We start from the raw sequence: 23,416 nt of genomic DNA on the forward strand, positions 1-23,416 counted from the left end.
CCGACTACTACTCTGTGCGCTGGTTTCTCTTTCGCTTTCTCTCTTGCTTGTCTCGCATCACTTGTTCTCTCTTTGCTTGTCTCGCGCACTCTACACACACACTACAGAGAGCAGGGGCCATTTATTGATAAACTGAACGTCATAGTATTTACATAAACCAATCACAACATTGCATTTGGCTGTGTTTCCGGGCGGGAAACTGCTTTCAGCTGTTACTAAAAGGCTTCCTGGCGCGCTTTGTTGTAAGCGCGGAGGGATCCAGGCAGCAAACCTTGGCCGGATCTCTGTGCCTTCCGTGCATTGCGCGGAAGGTTTTTGTGCTGCAGCAAAGTGCGGGAAGTCCACAAAAACGTATTCCCACAGGAATTTGTTCATTTCCCCCCCCCCCAAAAAAAATATAGTCCGGCCTACCACATGGTCTGAGGGAAAGTGGACTGGCCCACAGCTGAAAATGGTTGCCGACCCCTGCTCTAAAGGGACAGGGAAGAATGAAAACAGGAGCTTCCAGAATACTCTTGGGGTCAGGAGAATTTAAAAAAACAAACAAAACAAAAAAACCACAGCAATGCGTGGCCAGGTCAGCTAGTTCAACATAAAAAACAGCGGCCGTTTGTTGTTGACAAAGGACAGCTGGACATATAAAGGGCCCCATTAGCTTCAGTAGCTTAGGGACTCTGTTGGTGGCTTGGTTCCCACCAGAGTTTGGCTTGAAGGCAAATAAAACTAGCACCTTGCTGAAGCTATGTAACTTTGGATCTGGTCAATGCCTGGGTGTGTGGCTGCCAGGGAACTACAATTAATGTTTTACACTGTTCTTAACTACGTACTCTTTGTTGATAATTTTGATATTTCCTTTAAACTACAGCCAAGCTTTTACTGCAGTCAAGCAATAGAGAAATTTTCTTAACTAACCAAAGAAATATATGTCTGCCAACAGAAGAAAGGGGTCACCTCTAAATGCAAATAAATATGCTTAAATTGGGGCTGAGGAGCATGTTGCATTGAAATTCGCTTCTCAATGTGTGTGTTTTCACATTTCCAAGTTAAAATCTAATGTGACTTCTTTAAACTGTACTTGGCAGGCTGGAAGCAGCTAATACCAGCTTCCCAGAGCAGGATCTTTCCTTCCAATCTCCCGATCATCCTTTGGCTATCACTCTATACAGGACGCGGGTGGCGCTGTGGGTTAAATCACAGAGCCTAGGGCTTGTTGATCAGAAGGTTGGCGGTTCGAATCCCTGTGACGGGGTGAGCTCCCGTTGCTCAGTCCCTGCTCCTGCCAACCTAGCAGTTTGAAAGTACGCCAATGCAAGTAGAGAAATAGGTACCGCTCCAGCGGGAAGGTAAATGGCGTTTCCGTGCGCTGCTCTGGTTCGCCAGAGGCGGCTTAGTCATGCTGGCCATAGGATCCGAAAGCTGTACGCCGGCTCACTCAGCCAGTAAAGCAAGATGAGTGCCACAACCCCAGAGTCATCCGCGACTGGACCTAATGGTCAGGGGTCACTTTACCTTTACTATACAGGTAAAGTTGACTTCTGCTCTTCCTTTCTCGCATCCTGCTGCACATTGTTCCATTTGGGTTGCTTCAAGAAGTTTGACTGCAGAGAAAAATAGGTGATGGCACAGCAAGATCAGATGTGGTTAGCAGTTCCTAGATGGAGCTGGATAAAGCTTGTGGTTATGGCTAAAGCCTATAGGCCGAGTTCTGCACACAGTTCAGGGTGTGTGTGTCCACAATGTGCTGGAGGGGAGGATGTGATGTTGTGCTTGCTGTCTTTAGTCTTTGCTTTGAGAAGACAGACTTTGGCAAGGCTGGTTCATTGTCTCTCTTGGGACAGAAACCAGAGCGAGGGTGGATCTTGGGTCTCCAGCCGTGGATGTTCTTCCAGGGATACTGACTGAGCATGAAGTCTGCTGCTTTGGTGACAGGTTGGTGACCTCTCTGCCCACCTCAGATGGGAAACTTGCCATCTATCTCACATTTACGCTGCATCTCTCCTTTGCTCTTCACTTCCAGTCTGTCTCCAGATCCTCCTCGGGAGATCCGTCCATGCAGGTAAAGCGGATTTCCGTTCTTCTTTCACTCTTTGTGATAGGAGCCAACAGCTCTATGGGATGTAGGAGTGTCACGATTTGCATGGTTGGATGGATGGTGGCAAGCAGATTGAGGTTGAATCCTGACAAGACAAAAGTACTGTTTTGGGGGGACAGAGGGCGGGCAGGTGCATAGCTGTCAACTTTCCCCCTTTATTGCGAGGAATCCTATTCGGAATAAGGGAATTTCCCTTTTAAAAAAAAAGTTGGCAGCTATGGGCAGGTGTGGAGGACTCCCTGGTCCTGAACGGGGCAACTGTGCCTCTGAAGGACCAGCTGCGTAGCCTGGGAATCATTTTGGACTCACCGCTGTCCATGGAGGCGCAGGTCAGTTCTGTGTCCAGGGCAGCTGTCTACAAGCTCCATCTGGTACGCACGATGAGACCCTCCCTGCCTGCAGAGAGTCTCGCCAGAGTGGTGCATGCTCTGGTTATCTCCCACTTGGACAACTGCAATGTGCTCTACATGGGGCTACCTTTGAAGGTGACCCGGAAACTACAACTAATCCAGAATGCGGCAGCTAGACTGGGGACTGGGAGCGGCCGCCGAGACCACATAACACCAGTCTTGAAAGACCTACATTGGCTCCCAGTACGTTTCCGAGCACAATTCAAAGTGTTGGTGCTGACCTTGAAAGCCCTAAACGGCCTCAAAGGCCCAGTATACCTGAAGGAGCATCTCCACCCCCATCGTTCTGCCCAGACACTGAGGTCCAGCTCCGAGGGCCTTCTGGCGGTTCCCTCCCTTCAAGAAGTGAGGTTGCAGGGAACCAGGCAGAGGGCGCCCACCCTGTGAAATGCCCTCCCACCAGATGTCAAGGAAATAAACAACTATTTAGAAGACATCTGAAGGCAGCCAGCCCTGTTTAGGGAAGCTTTTAATGTTTGATGTCTTGTTGTGTTTTTAATATTTTATTATGAGCCGCCCAGAGTGGCTGGGGAAACCCAGCCAGATGGGCGGGGTACACATTAATAATAATAATAATAATAATTATTATTATTATTATTATTATTATTATTATTATTATTATTATTAAATCCTTTAACTGTGGCAAAGAGTTATGGGCTGGATTAAGAGGACAATTTCAGACCCAGATTATGGTCACTGGACACCTCATATAGGCATTGTAGCAACAGTAACACTGGTGAGCTGCACTTTTTGGGAGAAAAATAAAGCAATCCATAGCTCGTGTATACTGTTCCAAAGCTTCTCCTGCATGGGAGGTGAATTTATTTTATAATCACGCCTTGAAATGAACCTGAAGCTGCTTCAGAGAGGCCCCTGAACACACCACTAGGTTGGCTGCCCCTTGGAGAAAAAGATGGCCGGGGGGGGGACATTTTATCCTTTCCCCCACCCTGAAACTCCTCCCTTCCCTACAAATCCTGAACAGGACAAGGAGGCTCCTACTGCAGGAAGAACACAACTATTAACTCCTAGGCATACACTGCAACATTTTGTTGCAGACCCAGCCTGGTCTCCTCCCCTGCCAAACTTGGGCGGTCTTACGTTTTGCAGTTTGAAGGGAAATGGGACATCCCCAAATAAGGCTCGCTTCTTATTCCTTATCTATTTATTTGCTTCTCAGACCTCCTCCGTCCTCCGTTCTTCTCTGTGTCCCCAAAGCCTTACACCTACATCAGTGGTGAGTTTGTGAGCCTCACATGCTCTGCTCCTGAAAACCTTCACATGTGGAGGGTTCTCTTTCGGAGGGACCAGTCGTTGGTGCATGACTACAGGCCCCCTTCTCCTCTGGCCTCCTTCACATACACGAGGCGCTTTGTTCCTCAAGACAGCGGGGATCACTTCTGCACATACCGAGCTGTGGAATTGAGCCAGAACATCTCATCCCCAGGAAGCAGGAGGATCAGGATTTTAGTGATGGGTGAGGTCTTAAAAACTGCGTAGTTCTCTTGGAAGGCGAAGGCGAAGGCTGCCCTAGAATGTCCCAGGTTCAATCCCTGTTGACTCCTGGTAGGTCTGGGAAACTCTCCTGCCTGAGGATCTGGAGAGAGATGCTTCCTGTCAGTGTAGACAATTCAGAGATAGCTCAACCACTGGTCTGACGTGGTTATAAGGCAGCGGGTGACGTTCTTAGATGCCAGGGTTACCTCGGAAGTGGGAACCTTTTTGATATTGGCTCAGACTGCAATGTGGGCCTGTCTTTGTTTCTTGGATGATGATGGCGCGATAACCCTTAGCCAAGCATTATTACTACTCATGAGTAAGAAACCATGCAGGGGGCCTGGGGGCATCCTGGAAAGCTCTGGCACATCACCCTCATACTATTTACTTTTTTATAATAAGTTTTATTGGTTTTATAATTTGGTCTCACATTCACAGAAAAAATCAAATTAAAAAATACAGAATTCTCGGACTTCCATCCTCCCTTTTGTGGAGTCCACAAATAACCATTTTCACTGCAAATCATGTGTTGCACTATATTGGTATCTGAAGAAGTGTGCATGCACACGAAAGCTGATACCAAGAACAAACTTAGTTGGTCTCTAAGGTGCTACTGGAAGGAATTTTTTGTTGTTGTTTTGACTATTTTTTATTTTGTTTTGTTTTGACTACCTGTAACTGCAAATCATATTATCCATAAAACTCTATTTTCTCCTGTACAGTGGTACCTCGGGTTAAGAACTTAATTCGTTCCGGAGGTCCGTTCTTAACCTGAAACTGTTCTTAACCTGAAGCACCACTTTAGCTAATGGGGCCTCCCGCTGCCGCTGCGCCGCCAGAGCATGATTTCTGTTCTTATCCTGAAGCAAATTTCTTAACCTGAAGCGTTATTTCTGGGTTAGCGGAGTCTGTAACCTGAAGCGTCTGTAACCCGAGGTACTATTGTAGTTCTTTTCACATTGCAAGTGTTATTTCAATCTTGATAATGTTTTTAACCGTTTACAGTGTTCTGCCAAATATATTACAAATGTTTTCCAGTCCTTATTAAAAAAAATTATCGCCCAGAAAAAATATGGAACGCTTCACGAGTTTGCGTGTCATCCTTGCGCAGGGGCCATGCTAATCTTCTCTGTACTGTTCCAATTTTAGTATATGTGCTGGTGAAGCAAGCACCACCCTCTGATGTGGGGAGCTTCTGCTATTGTACCAGTGAAGACTTCTAATGCAATTTGATGGCTTACACATGACATGAGTAGTACAGATCCCCAAACGGGGATCAAGAGTTTAGCCAGCTAACATTTACCTTCCCGGACACTGCACATTCCCCTGAATATTGTGCAACACATGCTCCTGATCATGAACCCACGACTCTCTGTTGACAAACCTGCCTGGATGAACCCGGTTTAGTTATGGTTTGCCCCTTAAAACCTCAGTGAGCCACAGACTCCAAATCACTTAGCCTTTGTACTCATTTTCCTTTACGGACAGCTCCTGTAGATCTTCCTCCTGCCCCGGTGCTGACAGTGGATCCTCTGTCTGGAGTGGTGAACGCAGGGGGATTCCTGCGCCTCACTTGCTCGGCCATTGGCAGCGACGCAGAGCAAAGGTTCCATTTCTACAAGGATAGAGTCAAGATTTCCTCCAGCAGTGAAGAGTCGCTGACAGACTCAGGAGAACCCAGGAATGCCTTCTCAAATGCCTCTGCAAACCTCCTGGTCCCTGTCACAGCCAGCATCCACGCTGGGGGATTTGCTTGCAGGTATGAGCAGAAACTGAGCAACCAATGGATCATTTCTCCCTGGAGCCAAACAGTGAATGTCACAGGTGAGCCATGCCCCATTGGGAACACAGAACCCACCTTAGAAGTGGGACGGTTCTCTCATGGGTATTGTGTTTGAACTCCAAGACTGAAGGGTGGAGGGGAAAGAGCAAGGGGTGGGAAGAAAGCCATTCTTTGCTGCCTGCGACTTCCCAGCTCTCAGCCTTCTCCTCCTGGGATTATGTCCAAATGAGCTCTGGGCCCCGCATTGTCCAACACTCTTCTCATTTGGAAAAGCATTGTGGCCGTAATCACAATATTACGACTCACATTACAAGCCGCGATGGCAACGCTCTGCTTCCACAGTTGAAGGCAATGTTGCTGGAAGCCACGGGAGGCGAGAGAGCTGTTGTGCTTGAATCCTGCTTGCAGGTTTCCTGTTGGGGCATGGGCATCTCGTTGGCCACTGTGAGAATGGGATGGCCATTGGCTGATTTAGCAGGCTCCTCTTACGTCCTTCCTTCCTTCCTTCCTTCCTTCCTTTCCTACTTACTTACTTACTTATATTTTGACAAAGTAATAATCATAAATAAATACGAATAAAAATGTGCACCCCACCACCGAGGCCATTCCATCGTAACTATCCAGCCTCCCAAAATTTCAACACCTCTTGCAATGGTTTGACCCCTTTCCGTTTTAACAGTACGAATTCTGCAAACACCCTCCATATCTCCTCAAAATCATCCCTCCTGCGTATTCCCCGTCTTACCTTAATGGCACATGTTAATTTATAATTCATAGCTATATCCCACACCTCCTTATACCATTCTTCCCTTTTATGTTCCCCTTGCCCCTTCCACTTCCTAGCTATAATAATTCATGCAGCTGTTAATAAATTTGTGAGCAAGTCCTTCATAGCCTGCGAACCGTGCACCCCATCGTAAATCGATAATAATGCTACCTCTGGACTTCTGATCAGCTTTAACCCAGTGATTTCTGTTATCCCCTTAAACACCCTTTGCCAAATTTCTTTTTAATATATTTCCTTATGGTGTCTTTAAAGACTAGCTTTCAACATTGTGTTGAATTTTCAGGAGTAAGCCTGTTGGGTTTTTTTAAGGGCATACTCATCCCCGCTCCTTTATTTTTTTGTCTTCACAGCTCAGTTGCCAAATTCACCTGCTCCATCAGTGAGGCATGCATGGTGGGCTAGTCTACTTCTGATGCCAGTGGCCCTGTTCGCTTACTGTTGTTGGAGAAAGAAAGGCCGTAAGTGATGGGACCTTGGGACCATCCAGCTTAATCCCCAGAAGAAGAGCCTGCCTCCTGTTGGACCTCGTTCCATAGATTAACTATGCACTGCTGTTATATAATCCCATAATAATAGATAACAAAGATGAAAATATACTATTATGAGTTTGAGGGGCCAGTATGAAGGATACCCTGTGACTCTTCCAAACCTATGGTACTTTGTGCAGGCTAAAATCTGTAAATGGAAACCAGCCCACTTTGTTAAGTTAATGACTTTGGCTGGCTAGTTAAGTACCACAATTTAGCATAACGAAAGAAGTTGCTCTGTGTCATAGAATAGATGGGTCAGCCGTTCTTCCAGTTCCTCACCTACCTACATAGGGGAACAATAGGCAGAGTTGTGGGAGAGTTGGAAGCTGGAGAGAGAGTAGAGATAAAAAGGCTGGGGGGGGGCAGAAAAATGGGGGGGACACTTTCCATTTTTTCTGGGGGTTTTCCAGGCCTTCCCATCTCTAAGAGAGAGAGATGTTTGCTCTGGGTTTGGGGGCTATCCTGGAAAGCTAAAGGGGAAGCAAGATCTACGAGGATGTCAATGCTATGTTAACTTCCATCCTATGCTCTGGTTGTTTATGTGTGTAAATAAAACCATATACCCTAGAGACACCACAGTCTCTGCTGGTCTTTATTCCAAGGAAACTGAGCCCTGGATCATTGCAGGAATTTGTGGAGTCTCTCACAGATCAGAGATTAGGATGGTGCATAACCATACTTTTAACTTTTCACTCCTTTTCTCTTTCTTTATAGTTCTTTTTGCCCTGGACACATCAAAATATCAGCTAGCATCTGAGCCAAAGGAAAGCAAGGAGGAATCAAGTCAATACATGTTAGGGTTGTCGGTGCCCCAAATGACAGACCTTCGGGTCAAAGTAAGTAGAAAGGTTTAGGTTTGCATTTTGCTTCCATCTGAGCTCGGGAATTGAGTCCATCCTCTTATTGAAACCAGTTTTACGTGTCAGGATATCTTCCAAAGAAGCTTAGAAATTGTAATGGTTGTTTTTCCATCCAGGTGACAGAGACAAGTACAGTCATACCTCTGGTTGCGAACGGGATCCGTTCCGGAGCCCCGTTTGCAACATGAGCAGCGCGCAACCTGAAGCTTCGCGTCTGCACATGCGCGCGACGCGATTCAGCGCTTCTGTGCATGCGCAAACTGCCAAACCCGGAAGTAACCCGTTCCAGTACTTCCGGGTTCGGAGCGTTCGTATCCCATGACAAACGCAACCCGCAGCAATCGTATCTAGAGGTATGACTATAAACAAGTGTGTAGCTGTCCTTACAGAATTGGCTACCGCAAGGAGTGGGGAAATAATAATAATAACAATAATGATAATTAATAATAATTTATTTATACCCCGCCCATCTGCCTGGGTTTCCAGCCACTCTGGGCAGCTTCCAACAGAATGTTAAAATACAATAATCTATTAAACATTAAAAGCTTCCCTAAACAGGGCTGCTTTCAGATGTCTCCTAAAAGTCTGGTAGTTGTTTTTCTCTTTGACATCTGGTGGGAGGCTGTTCCACAGGGCGGGTGCCACTACCGAGAAGGCCCTCTGCCTGGTTCCCTGTAACTTGGCTTCTCGCAGCGAGGGAACTGCCAGAAGGCCCTCGGCGCTGGACCACAGAACGGTGGGGGTGGAGACACTCCTTCAGGTATACTGGACCGAGGCCATTTAGGGATGGCCACTTGAATGGAAAAAACCAACAAAAAACAACCTCATGAACCTCTTGTGGCTATAACTGCTAAATTGGCCATCCATGAACAGAGGAACACAAGAAGCTCCTTTATACTGAGTCAGGCGATTGGTCAGTCTAGCTCAGTATTATCTGCATTGACTGGCAGTGGCTCTTGAGGGTTTCAGACTGGAGTCTACCTGAAGATACCTTCAGGAATCAAACCTGGGAGCTCCCTTGCCGCTCAGCTACAGCCCTTATCCCCCACTCCACAAATTAAGGTAAGGCCAAAAAAAAGGTAAAGGACCCCTGGACGGTTAAGTCCAGTCAAAGGCGACTGTGGGGTTGCATCGCTCATCTCGCTTTCAGGCCAAGGGAGCCGGCGTTTGTCCACAGACAGCTTTCCAGGTCATGTGGCCAGCAGGACTAAACCGCTTCTGGCACAATGGAAACACCTTGACAAGTCCCAGAGCGCATGGAAACACTGTTTACCTTCCTGCCACAGCGGTCCCTATTTATCTACTTGCGCTGGCGTGCTTTCAAACTGCAAGGTTGGCAGGAGCTGGGACAGAGCAACTTCGGCAAGCCCAAGAGCAGGCATCCCCAAACTCTGCCCTCCAGATGTTTTGGGACTACAATTCCCATCATCCCTGACCACTGGTCCTGTTAGCTAGGGATGATGGGATTTGTAGTCCCAAAACATCTGATGGGCCGAGTTTGGGGGTGCCTGCCCAAGAGGCTCAGTGGTTTAGACCACAGCGCCACCCGTGTCCTTTCCAAACTACCAGACTACTGGTGATAAACAAAAAAGGGATGGTTACCTGATAGCTTGTGAGAGTCCCAGATACATCTGTCAGGCCGATGTCAGAAACAGAAAACAGAACTTATGAACTGATTCAGCCACATCGGTTGTGGCTGCTCGCCACAATGGCTGTTGTCTGCCTCCGCAGCTGAAGGCAGCAATGCTTCTGATTACCAGTTGCTAGAAACTACAATAGTACCTCGGGTTACAGACACTTCAGGTTACAGACTCCAATAACCCAGAAATAGTACCTCGGGTTAAGAACTTTGCTTCAGGGTGAGAACAAAAAATCGTGCTCTAGGGGCGCAGCGGCAGCGGGAGGTCCCATTAGCTAAAGTGGTGCTTCAGGTTAAGAACAGTTTCAGGTTAAGAACGGACCTCCAGAATGAATTAAGTTCTTAACCCGAGGTACCGCTGTACAGGAGCTCTTGTGCTCAGATCCTGCTCGTGGGTTTCCCACAGGCATCTGGTTGGCCACTGTGAGAACAGGATGTTGGACTAGATGGGCCACTGGCCTAGCCCTGCAAGTCTATTATTATTATTATTATTATTATTATTATTATTATATTTATTTGTATACTGCCCTACATCCGTAGATCGCAGGGCAGTCCACAACATAAAACTACAATATAAAATAACACAAAATGCATGTTAAAAATAAGAAACCAATAACCCCACTAACACATTTAAAAGGGCATTGGGTGTCAATAAGCCAAAGGCCTGGTTAAAGAGGAACCTTTTTTGCCTGGCGCCTAAAGGCGGGGCTGTTTTAAGCATATGTGGCGCCGGGGTGCAAAGATCCACCCTGCGTCCCCGTCCCCCTGGTTGCCCAGTCCCAGGCGCACAGGAGGGCAGAGCTGTCCGGCCACCTCAGCGTCTTTCTGGCTCAGTCGCCCCTGAACTCGCGATGCAGAGCCATCCGCAGCAGAAGAGCCCACCGTGGCACTCCGACCAACGGGGGGGGGGGGCTCTTCCCCAGACTCAACTCTTGGGCCTGGACTCTGGGCCTGGCACCCCTGAGAGCACAGCACCCGGGTGCCCCACACCCCTAGCGCCTATGGGTAAGGCGGCCCTGCCATAAAGGTGTGTATTCTTAAGTTCTTGTGTGTGTGTTGTCAGATATTATTTTGCTGGTCATCCCACTGAAGTATATTTTGCAGAGATCCCTGGGGGGTGTACTGGGAAAGTGGGTTGCAACCCCGCTCCAAAATGAGGGAGAGAAACCTCCTTCTCAATGGGCTGCTCCTGAGACGTTTCTGCTTTCTGGCCTGAGCCGTGATTCATCCTCAGTTTCCCTCTCCGTCCTCAGAGCTCAGACGTCACCTATGCCTCCATTGCCTCCCCATCGGCGGTGACTCCCTCTGAACCAACGCTGAAGGGTGATCCCATCTCGGCAAAAGACAAAGAGGTCCTCTACAGCGATCTTCTCTTCCGTTCTCAACAATGATCTGTAAAAATGTTACATGGAAAAATGCGAGAGACACTGTACACTTGTAAACCTAGAAAATCTCTAATAAAAAAAAAAAAACAAAGCCGCCAAGAGGCTGTGTAGTAAAGAGATGCCCCAGAAGTGGAGAGGGCAGGTCCCGTGTGAAGCAATGGATGGATTTGTCCCTTTCACTTTCTCCTTTCCCCACCCTCATTTCTCCACACTGACACATCAGTTTGTGATTTATTTATTTTTTAATTCTCATAAAAACTCAGCAGCGTCTTAGAGGGAATATCTCCTAGCATACATACTTGCCTATGCAATTTTGCTTTCTCTGCACATCCTTGCAAAGCAATTTTCCCCGATCGTAATGTGTCCCTGCATGCTATTTTCACCAATATATGCACACATTTTACCCTAAGTGTGCATTTTTCGTACACGTTGCTCAGCTGGAGAACTGCAAAATTAGTGTGAATTTCGAAGGCTGTCTCTTTTTCTGTTCTTTTTTGTATATAATTTTTATTACATTTTCTGTTTTACAATTTAAAATACTCATTTTACATCCTTAAGATATCAATGACTTCCCTTCTTCTCTTTCCATGGTTCATTTTACATGTCATAAGTCCCTGCATATTTTACAAAAACTATGCAATTCAGTATTCCATTATTGCATCCATCAAAACTTGTTTACACTGTTGAATTTATCTTAATGCCAGAGTTTTCAGGTATACCTAATTATTTCCCATATATTCAATAAACGTTTTCCAATCTTATCTAAACGTATGTTCTTCTTGTTCTCTTAGTCAATATGTTAAGTCTGCAAGTTGTGCATATTCTGTCAGCTTAAATTGCCATTCTTCTTTAGTTGGAACCTGGCTCATTTTCCATTATTGGGCTAATAAAACACGGGCCGCAGTAGTGGCATACATAAATAACCTTTTTTGACACCTGGGAATTTCAGTCTGAATTATCTCCAACAGAAAGGATTCTGTTTGGGGGAGCGGGAGTACTTTTATTTTTAATTTTTTTCCAATTCGTTACGGATCATTTCCCAGTACTCTTTTACCCTTTTGCAAGTCCGCCACATATGAAAGAACGTTCCTTCCACCTCTTTTCATCTCCAGCAGTTATCTGATTCTGTCTTATATATCTTAGCAACCCTAAAAGGTAAAGGATCTCTGACAGTTAAGTTCAGTCGCGAACGACTCTGGGGTTGCGGCGCTCATCTCGCTTTACAGGCCGAGGGAGCTGACGTTTGTCTGCAGACAGTTTTTCCGGGTCATGTGGCCAGCATGACTAAGCCGCTTCTGGCGAAACCAGAGCAGCGCACGTTTACCTTCCAGCCGGAGCGGTACCTATTTCTTTACTAGAACGGTTTCAGGTTAAGAACAGACCTCCAGAACGAATTAAGTTCTTAACCCAAGGTACCACTGTATTATCAAAAAAGGACAGGAATTCCTTTGAATTATGACATGTCAGGGAAGTACTGTGTATATTGGGTGTCACTGCCGAGGCAAGCTGCCCAGAAGCAGCCTCTTCTCCATAGCTGATGGGCAAAACCCCAACCGTTCCTTTGAAAGATGATGCAAGAGGGGGAGCCGCAGCCTGATATTACTAGCAGGGATCTGCGGAGGGAGCTGTGGTTTGGTTTTGTTTTTCTGAGAAGAGAGGAATCTGGGGAAGTGGCCAGTGTGGTTTACCAAGTGAGGGAGTGCTGTTTTTTCCCTGCACAGCCACACAGAGGAAGAGCCCCCAGGGTCAAGGCCTGCCGTTCTCTCCAGTTTAAATCAAACCTCACACACAGCAAGGGGAGAATCTGTCCGTGTTGACAGTGGCGGACTTTGGGAGAAGTGCTGTGCGTTTGGCATGCTTTAAACACGCGACCGCTGGCAGACTTCCGGCTGGCGACGCCATAGCGGGTGGTCGGGGCTGCTTCGGCTGCGAAGCGCCCGATCCATCCCGGGGGTTAGGAGCCCCGCAACCGCAAAGCGGGGCTCCGGTTGGGGCGCGGGAAGAGCGTCCCGCGCCCTGGGCTCCCCGGCGGTGCCCGTTGTGCTCCGAACCCTTCCCCCGCTCCCCCTGTAAAGGGGGGGTGGGGGTGAAGGGACTACGGAGCCGGGCCATAGGGGACATGCCCCAACCGGGATGCAAATGCGGCGACAAATCCCGAGATGAGCGTTGAAGTTCTACCTGTGATGTTAGGTCCTGAAGAACCCGGAGGTCGTAAGTACGAGATTGGACTAAATATTTTACTGTATGGAACGATCCGGGGGAAGAAGAAAGGCAGCCTGCCCTTTTCCCTTTGGTCGGAAGAAGCTAACCAGCTTGAATGACTGTTGCTACTAAATGGATATAAAGTATCGGAATTGTGGAGAGTGAGACTGTTACAATTTCCCTTCGGGGAGTAAAGGTGTGAAAGATATCTCGGTTTGAAAGTCTCGGTCTTTGCATACTGATTTTATGGAAAATGGCGACGAAAAGTTCTAACCGGACATAAAGACAGGAATTGCAATATGACACTCACTCCTACCCCTCCTTCTACTGTGTTGGGCTTTGTTTGGAGGCTTGTTTTGAATTCCACTTTGACGGACGAACAAAGACTCCTGGAACTGAGGTTGGAGATTCTCTACTGGAAAGTAAAAGCCTTGTGCGGGGGCCTGATAAGAAATGAATTTCCCGCAGAGGAGGCTTCTGAATATTTTGATACTTTGGAAGAACGTGTCTGCCGCGAGCTGAGAGGGTGGGTAGGAAGATGGAAAGAAAAGACAGGGCTGCTCCAAAAGGAAAAAGATTCCGTCTTTGGGGGTGGCAGCCCCAAGACGGTAATAAGTTCTGTTATATCCAGCCCCCGAGGTGTGAGCTCGAGGGCATGGGACAAAGAATTGAGCTATTTTCAAGAAGAATGGTTTGGAGGAATGGAACAGCCGGGAGATCGCGAGATGGATACTCTGGAGCTCGTTGCAAGGAGCGCGCTGAACTGTGCCTGCCTCTGTGACTCTTTGGGAAGAATAGACAATTGGAAACTTGGCTCTGGCACTACTAGGAGAAAAACAATGGACAGAAGGGGTGTGGGGTGAAGTAATAAATTAAATTTAAAACGGTTGGATATGGTAATCTGAAATTGGAATGTGAAGATCGGCAGTTTGATTAGATTTTTTGTTTTTCAAATGAGACATCTGAAGTTTTATGTGACTAGCAACAGATTGCAGGACAGAAGAATAAGTAATGTTTAAGAATAAGATAAGAATAATAGATGAGGATTTAGGATGAGGTTTGATCATATGGGGGTATTACTAAGAAGACTAGTGCAAGATGAAAAGTAGATCATGTTAAGTAAGATGATTTTTGTATTTTATATATAAAAGTATGTTTAATTTCTAAAAGAAGGGGTTAAGAAAAATAGATTAGGTGTAAAACCAATGGAGAAAAGGCAGGGGAAGTCGTGTCAAGATATGGAAATAGGAATTTTTTTTTTTTTCTGAGAAGAAGCTTAAGGAAGAAGGAGAAAACTTGGCGATGTTTGTGTTTGTTTTAGTGAGTAAGTGATTTGTATTTTTATTAATGTTGGTGTGGGTGTGGGTTTTTGTTGTAATAAGAAAAATGTCAATAAACTCTTATAAACACGCGACCGCTGGAAGGAGTTAGAAAAATCGCCCCTCCCGGTGTGTGCTCTTCACATAGAGGGTGGTGGGTGAAATGGGCGCACAAAGCAGGCATGATGCCGCCTTCTGAAACCTCCTCCCTCTTCCCCCTAAGAACAACCAGCTTTGCAGGTTCTGCAGAGCAGCTTACTAGTTGCAAGGCATTCTGGGAACCTTTGATGTCTGGCAAGCGGCAGCAACACCTCTCACCGACCGTCACATCTCTGAGAGCCTCTTCCTTCCCTTTGCCCTTGGTGAGATGCAAAAAGTGCATTCGGGTGCTCGGCCAGTTGCAGATATTAATATCGCGCAGTTTAAAGGTGGTTGGAGGATGGATGGCAGATAACAGATTGAGGTTGAATCCGGACAAGTCAGAAGTACTGTTTTTGGGGGGACAGGGGGTGGGCGGGGGTGGGGGACTCCCTGGTCATGAATGGGATAGCTGTGCCCCTGAAGGACCAGGTGTGCAGCCTGGGAGTCATTTTGGACTCACAGCTGTCCATGGAGGCGCAGGTCAATTCTGTGTCCAGGGCGGCTGTCTACTAGCTCCATCTGGTACACAGGCTGAGACTCTACCTGCCCGCGGACTGTCTCGCCAGAGTGGTACATGCTCTGGTTATCTTCCGCTTGGACTACTGCAATGCGCTCTACGTGGGGCTACATTTGAAGGTGACCCGGAAACTGCAATTAATCCAGAATGCAGCAGCTAGACTGGGGACTGGGAGTGGCCACCGGGACCACATAACACCGGTCCTGAAATACCTACATTGGCTCCCAGTATGTTTCCGAGCACAATTCAAAGTGTTGGTGCTGACCTTGAAACCCCTAAATGGCCTCAAAGGCCCAGTATACCTGAAGGAGCGTCTCCACCTCCATCGTCCAGCCCGGACACTGAGGTCCAGTTCCGAGGGCCTTCTGGCGGTTCCCTCACTGCGAGAAGCAAAGCTACAGGGAACCAGGCAGAGGGCCTTTTTGGTGGTGGCGCCCGCCCTGTGGAACGCCCTCCCACCAGAGGTCAAAGAGATAAACAACTACCTGACATTTAGAAAATACCTGAAGGCAGCCCTGTTTAGGGAAGTCTTTAATCTTTGACATTCTAATGTATTTTAATATTTGTTGGAAGCTGCCCAGAGTGGCTGGAGAAATCCAGCCAGATGGGCGGGGTACAAATAATACATTATTATCATTATTATTATTATTATTATTATTATTATTATTATTATTATGTGTTTAAGGAGGACTGAAGACCATTGATGGATTATCTATCAAAGTACCACCCATACAGGAAGTCTCCAGCAGGATTTGAAATATTTGGGGGGGGGGCAAATTATTTTTATTAATTTTACAATAATACAATACTAATTTCCATTACATCTTCTCCTCTTATCTTATACATATTGCCTGTGGGCTGATGGGAGCTGGATCCCAAGATCATTGAGGGAGCCTTGATCTAGGGGGAGGAACAGCAGCTAATTGGGCAAGTCCTGCCGCTTACAGGAAAAAACCCTTGGGCAATGGGGCAAAGTGTTTTAGACAGATAAATTCTTGAGGAAAGAGCTGCAGAAAGTGAGCCAAGCCGTATGCTGGAGTAGGCAGGGGAAGGCAAAACACTGCCCTTTTCCCTGAGCCCCTTGCACCCCATCTCCCTGGTCGTAAATTCCCATCTGAATATTTATTATTATTACTAGCTGCCCAGCCACGCGTTGCTGTGTTGTTGTTGTTTTGCTTTTTAAAATTCTGACCCCGAAAGTATTCTGGAAGCTCCTGTTTTCGTTCTTCCCTGTCCCTGTAGAGTAGGGGTCAGCAAGGGGCCGGTCTGGTGGTATTGATCACTTGGGACTGTGTGTGTTCATCATGCTAAGTTGCGGCGGCCATTTTAGGTGAGGGCACTTGGGAAATTTTAAAATGCCTGTGAGTGTGCAGCGGCCATTTTAATTGAGGGCACTGGGCACTTTATGGAGGCCTACTGCGGGCCTTGCTCTGGTTTTTTTTACTGTAAAAGCGCAAACACCCCCCCCCCACAAACACCCCCCTCCTCACAATTAACTGGCCCCATGCTCTACGCCATTAAAAAGAGCATTCTCCCCCATCCCAGTCCCAAAATTACGCACCCCAGCGACAAAATCCCCTCAGAGCCGGTCTTACTCACTGCGACCTCTCAGGCAGCCTTTGGCTTATTTTGCTCCCGCATTTTTTTTCTCCCCCCTCTCTTCCGCATCTGCCCTGCCTCCTGCTCTGTCTTTTTTCCACATTTCCACTAAGCAGTTTGTGTCACAAAGTCCTTGGCTGCTTACAGATGGCAGTTATAAAATGGTGGACAGGGTTTTCTTTTTGGCGCAGGTCTGATGACGTCAACAGGCAATCCGCCTTTCTATTGGATGCTGTTGGAGTCTTCAGTTCTGTTGCTGGTGACATGTAATGTGCGCGCCAATTTCTTTTGCCTTTATTCTATATTTTAGGCGTGACAGGTGTGTTGTTGTTTTTTAATTATGCTAGATCCTTCCTCGATGGTCATGTTACGCTTTGTCCTAATTTGATGCTGTTTGGTGCAGCGGTTACGGAGCAAGGTGGTGTCGCGCGCACACACAATGGGAACATTTATATATAGATAGATTATTATTATTATATCTTTATTGGTAATAACAACATAATATAACAATGCATCGATATATATATATATATATATATATATATATATATATATATATATATATATCACTATTCAATCCCTTTTCTCTTCACAAAGTCATTCTAAACTCAGCCAGATGTTTACCCTTGGACCTTGCTTTTTAAAATATTCATTCAAACATTCCCACTCCTTTTTCACTAAACTTTTTGGTTTATGTCTTACTATATCCGTCAATTTTGCTAACTCCAAATATTCACATAATTTACACAACCATTCTTCCCATCTGAATATTTTCATCTCCCCGATGGCTCATTCTTCTTCAGAATCTCTGCTCTCTTCTTGGCCTGAAGGGGAATGTTGTTGTAGAGACCTTCCTCCTGGTCGTCTGCCAGTTTGGCTCCGTTCTCCATCCTTGATGGCGATATTGGGGGCTGAGGCAGAGCAGGGGGCGGCAATGCAGTGAAAGGCGTCTGAGTCCTGAGAAAGCAGAAGGAAATTGAGGGATACGTTCAAAGAATGATGTTCCCCCAAGGCTGTTGGGAGCAAATTGAGCGTTCGCATCATCCAGTTTTGACAGCAGCCAGCTGGACACTCCTGGGCAACTCACAAACAGACCATCCTCTTTTTCTTATCTCCAGTGCACAGCAATTCAGAGGTAGACTGCTCCTGCACAATGAAGATCTACTTAGCTGTCATGACTAAAATGTTTTGGCGGAATATTCTTCACGAATGTACCTATTTTCAAAAGGCATCTAAACCACATCCTGTGGCAGCCAACTCCATAGCTTAGTTTCCATTTCCTTAAATAGAAATTTTTTTGGGGGGGAGCCAGTTATTGTATTGTCAAAGGTTTCAGGGAGGAAGTCGTGATGGTTTCAATATGAAAGACAGGAAGAATCTCCCAAACCCAGGCATGAATGGAGGGGGAAATAACCTTGCTAAACTATTTTATTTTATTTTTAAACGTTTCCATCCCAGTTTTTTACACAGAGAATACACACAGCAGCTCACGGCAAAGGTGAACGGCCAAGTAACTCAACAAATCCCTCTCCTGTAAGAAGTCCAAACTCCCATCAAGCCATCTGTCTGAGGACAGAACCTCCGGGGTCCAGAATAGACATTAGAATCATAGAATCATAGAGTTGGAAGGGACCTCCAAGGGTCATCTAGCCCAACCTCGGGCAATGCAGGAATCCTGCTCTGCTCCCTTCGCCCCTTCTGCCCCCACCTTTCCCTGTCCACTAGCTCTGTCACTGTCCCAGCCACACCATCCCTTACAGACATATTCCCTTCTCTCCAACATGCCAATCATTTCCCCCTCCTTATTCAGGTAGGTAGCTGTGTTGGTCTGACGCAGTAGAAATATATATATATAATAAAAAAATTCCTTCCAGTAGCACCTTAGAGACCAACTAAGTTTGTTCTTGGTATGAACTTCCATGTGCATGCACACTTCTTCAGATACACTGAAACAGAAGTCACCAGACCCTTATATATAGTGAGAGGGTGGGGAGAGGTATTACTCAGAAGGGTGGTGGGAATGGGTGATTGGCTGATAGGTGTGGTAAACCTGTTGACCCAAGGGGGTTGGACTAGAGACTGGATCAGGGGTCCCCAAACTAAGGCCCGGGAGCCGGATGCGGCCCAATCGCCTTCTAAATCCGGCCTGCGGACAGTCCGGGAATCAGCGTGTTTTTACATGCGTAGAATGTGTCCTTTTATTTAAAATGCATCTCTGGGTTATTTGTGGGGCCTGCCTGGTGTTTTTACATGAGTAGAATGTGTGCTTTTATTTAAAATGCATCTCTGGGTTATTTGTGGGGCATAGGAATTTGTTCATTATTATTTTTTCAAAATATAGTCCAGCCCCCCACAAGGTCTGAGGGACAGTGGACCGGCCCCCTGCTGAAAAAAGTTTGCTGAACCCTGAACTAGATGATCCACTGGGTCCCTTCCAACTCTACAATTCTATGATTCTTCCTTTGGGGTCTCTTGTTCCTTTTCCTGCTGGGGACACACTCCTCTGCCTGTTCCTCCAGTCACCTTTCATCCTTTTATCTCCTAGCCAATGGGAAGCTGTCCCTCTCTTGACTCTGATAAATCTCTCCTGCATTTCCAGGTTGCCAGGCTGTCTGTGTTCTGTGTTCAAGTCTGTGTTCAAGTTTTCCTCCCCTCCGGAAACTCCTTGCATGGTTTGTGGGTGCTCTTCACCTCCAACTACGTTCAAAACTTTAAGAACTGAACTGCTGCCTGAGGTGGCTCTTTCGCTCCTCCCTTCTTCCTTGTGCGCCATGACCATTGATATTTTGGTCGGCCAGTCTAGGAACACTTTTTGGAAGAAATGCTTTAAATAAAATAAAATAAAAATCATGAAGATACACATGCATCACATCAGTGCTGTTATACCAGCCTTAGTTGCCATTACCTCTGAGGCTTCCTAGTGGCGCTGAACATTTCAAGGTACTCGGAATTTGCTTCTTCATTGTTTTCCTGCTCGGATTTCAACGCTTCCAAAGTGGAAATGAAGAGAGAAAAGAGAAGAACGACAGTGAGACAGGGCTGGTCCTGAAAACAAACCTCTTGTGGCTGGTAGTTGCACAGTACAGACACAAGCAGGGCTCCCTCCCACATCCTAACCACATCCAACACGAAGGAAAACAAAATAAATGCTTGCTTTTAACCAACATTGCTTCCATGACCACCACCCTCGCGACGCAGAGGAGAGCACCACCCCCTAATTGGAAATGACAGGAGAGGGCCACGATCCTCAGCATCACCTACCTCTCTTCCTTCTCGTGCAGTAAAAAGCAAGAGGGACCATCAGGATCGCCAGTGGAATCGCCAAGCATGCATATAGCAGGGGTGGCGAAGAGGAATTTGGTGCCCAAACTGCAGAAAGGAAAGAAGGGGATTCGGTTGTTGGTATGAATAATGGGGGGTGGGGGGGGGCTCCATTGCAGCCATTGCCCTTGAAGGCACAGTAACAGTAATTCACTGGAGCAGGGGCGGAGCAAGGGGGTGTAGGGGGAGGGCCGCCCCGGGTACCACCCTGGGGGGGGTGACACTTGGGGCAGGGCCCCGTCCCCACGATCAGCGCCTCCAAAGCAGAGCCGAAAACATCGCTTGGCATGCGGCTTGCTCACTTGGCCAACCGCCTGCTTTCCTTTTTTTAAGGGCTTTTTTTGGCCCTGGGTGGAGCGTGACACCTCGCTGGCCCGCCCCTCGCCTCTGCCCAGGCTAGCGCCGAAAAAAAGCCCTTTTAAAAAAAGGGAAGGAAAGCAGCTGCCGGCCATGCGTCATGACGCACGACACATGCGCACTATGGAGCAACACCCCACCGGGGGTGTGTTGCCTTAGGGTTTGGCGCCCAGGGTGGCCAGGCGGCTTCCTCTGCCACTGCACTGGAGTTAAAAACACAGTGATCATACAAACTAATATCACCATCAGTTTATAATCACTGTTTTAATATAAAATAGGATTTGTTTTGTTTTGCAAATCAAAGTGCATGTGAAGACAAGCTCCAAATAGTGGGTCCAACAGTCAAGAGGGCGGTTTCTGCATATTGTTGTTGTTGTTGAATTTATATGCCACCTTATACCCAGAGGTCTCAGGGTGGTTCACAGAAAAGATCACAACATACGTAATCAGAATAAAAACAGCAACCCAATAACACCCCCCCCCCAAAAGAGCCACATTTTAAAGGGTATCAGAAGAGTTTGGATTTGATATCCCGCTTTATCACTACCCGAAGGAGTCTCAAAGCGGCTAACATTCTCCTTTCCCTTCCTCTCCCACAACAAACACTCTGTGAGGTGAGTGGGGCTGAGAGACTTCAGAGAAGTGTGACTCGCCCAAGGTCACCCAGCAGCTGCATGTGGAGGAGCGGAGACGCGAACTCGGTTCACCAGATTACGAGTCTACCGCTCTTAACCACTACACCACACTGGCTCTCAGTTGTCAAACAGATCAACCAAAGGCCTGGTTAAAAAGGAACGTTTTTGCCTGGCACTAAAAGGCGCCAGGCGAACTTACCTGGGGAGAGCATTCCACAGACGGATGTGCTGTAGAGAAAAGTGAGGGGCAGGTTGGGCTCATCAACCTGGGAAGAGGACTCTGACCCTCAACCTCCGCTGCCTTGCAGGATATATTGTGGGGAAGAAAAGGCTCAGGAGGAAACCCTACACAAATCTGGAGTCCCTAAGGCAGTTGGATGGTGCCTTTGTACACCTCCTTCTGGCAACTCCTGCAGCCAAGCTGGTGCCAAACATCTTGCTCTGCTTCCCTTTGGACGCCATCAGCCAGGCCTATGGGGGGACTTTGAACTCAAATATCAAAGGGGGTCATACCAATGCTAAAGCAGACCCTAGGTAAAGGTAAAGGGACCCCTGACCATTAGGTCCAGTTGCGGACGACTCTGGGGTTGCGGCGCTCATCTCGCTCTATAGGCTGAGGGAGCTGGTGTTTGTCTGCAGACAGCTTCCAGGTCATGTGGCCAGCATGACTAAGCCACTTCTGGCAAACCAGAGCAGCGCACGGAAACGCCGTTTACTTTCCCACCAGAGCGGTACCTATTTATCTACTTGCGCTTTGACGTGCTTTCGAACTGCTAGGTTGGCAGGAGCAGGGACCGAGCAACGGGAGCTCACCCCGCCGCAGGGATTCGAACCGCCGACCTTCTGATCGGCAAGCCCTAACCGCCAACTACTGCCACCAGTTCGAAACCACTCACCTGTGAGGTACACCTTCTGACTCCACGGAGAGACGATCCACCCCCTGCTCATTTTTTCCTCATACCTGCAGGCAAATTCCCCGGTGTGGTTGAGCTTAGCCTGCGGGATGTTTACAGACACCCCTGGGGAGGCACCCCCATGTTCTCCGGAGAACCGCAGAGACCCATCGCTGTCGGAGGTCATCTCAACACCGTCCCGGTAGAAATGGAACCTTTTCTCCACGCCGCCTCCTTTGGCCGAGCAAGTGAGGAGCAAGGGGTCTCCTTCGTTCACCACTCTGTACGGAGGGTCCGTTTTCAGTACTGGAGGAGGAAGAGGATCTGGAGCAGCCAGTCACAAAGGAGAGGGGGTTAGGAGGGACCACAAGATGAGGAAAAGCTGTGGCTCAGTAGCAGAGCATCTATCTGCTTGTCCTAGATTCAATCCCTGGCATTTCCAGGTAGAGCTGGGAATTCCCCTCAGCCAGCAGCATGTGGGGCGAGTTCCCATATGGGACGAACTCAAACCCTCTTCTGTAACTCTAAGCTAAAGCCTGCCTTCAGGGATCCATCCGTGAACTGAATGTGAGTAAAATTCTTGTTGCTTTAAAAAGAAGGCTGTGGTGTCTTTATTCTTTTAGGAGGGAATCAAAAGGGCCTTACCAGGAATAATAGAACTTAAGAGATTCTAACGAATCTGCAATTAGCTTCCTGCTGTGTAAACTTCCTGTCTTCCTGAATCAAAATGATTGAGGCCGAGGTCCACATAGATGGACTGGGGCAGTCCAGTATTTTGCCCAAGTTGAGGGACAAAGCTTGTGGGTTTGGGGCCAGTATGAATCATTATTGCTTGGAATGATGGGGGGCTGAACTGGAGGAGATGGGGAATATGGAATTACTGACACAAAAAGCTTCCGGGAAGATGTAGACAAGCCTCATTCCTCCGCTGATGCGAGGGAAAGGTCTTATAGTATGAAGGCTGAGAACGTCACACTTGGGGAGTAGGAAATGAGAAGGGACCTCTTTCACGGGTCATGAACTGTTGTGTCCGTAAAGGTAAAGGGATCCCTGACCTTAGGTCCAGTCACAAACGACTCTGGGGTTGCGGCGCTCATTTCGCTTTATTGGCCGAGGGAGCCGGCGTACAGCTTCCGGGTCATGTGGCCAGCATGACTAAGCCACTTCTGGCGAACCAGAGCAGCGCACGGAAAGGCCATTTACCTTCCCGCCGGAGCGGTACCTATTTATCCAATTTCACTTTGACGTGCTTTCGAACTGCTAGGTTGGCAGGAGCTGGGACCGAGCAACGGGAGCTCACCCCATCGCAGGGATTCGAACCACTGACCTTCCAATCGGCAAGCCCTGGGCTCTGTGGTTTAACCCACAGCGCCACCCACGTCCCTACATCCCTCTAAAACATCTCCCTGAATTCCTGCTCATGAGTAATTTTTAAACTTCCCTTCCTCT

The 23,416-nt window shown here is 47.5% G+C and overlaps 1 protein-coding gene and 1 non-coding gene across 2 annotated transcripts in view; both read right to left on the reverse strand.

The window, feature by feature from the left end:
- Positions 1-5,065: 5,065 nt before the first annotated feature.
- On the reverse strand, positions 5,066-5,172 carry LOC117059494. Its single transcript, XR_004427914.1, has one exon. It is a non-coding gene; the product is annotated as a U6 spliceosomal RNA (small nuclear RNA).
- A 12,362-nt stretch (positions 5,173-17,534) lies between these two features.
- Positions 17,535-23,416, reverse strand: part of LOC117058880 (Fc receptor-like protein 5) — a 31,965-nt gene continuing 26,083 nt past the window's right edge. Inside the window, exons 11-14 of the mRNA XM_033170293.1 lie at positions 21,971-22,291; positions 20,023-20,130; positions 19,667-19,748; positions 17,535-17,718 (exon numbers count right to left, since the gene is read on the reverse strand). Of these exons, the coding sequence (XP_033026184.1) occupies positions 17,535-17,718; positions 19,667-19,748; positions 20,023-20,130; positions 21,971-22,291 (695 nt within the window). The remainder of the gene's footprint in view (positions 17,719-19,666; positions 19,749-20,022; positions 20,131-21,970; positions 22,292-23,416) is intronic.

Source organism: Lacerta agilis, chromosome 14, assembly GCF_009819535.1.
Source record: "Lacerta agilis isolate rLacAgi1 chromosome 14, rLacAgi1.pri, whole genome shotgun sequence".
NCBI lineage: Eukaryota > Metazoa > Chordata > Lepidosauria > Squamata > Lacertidae > Lacerta > Lacerta agilis.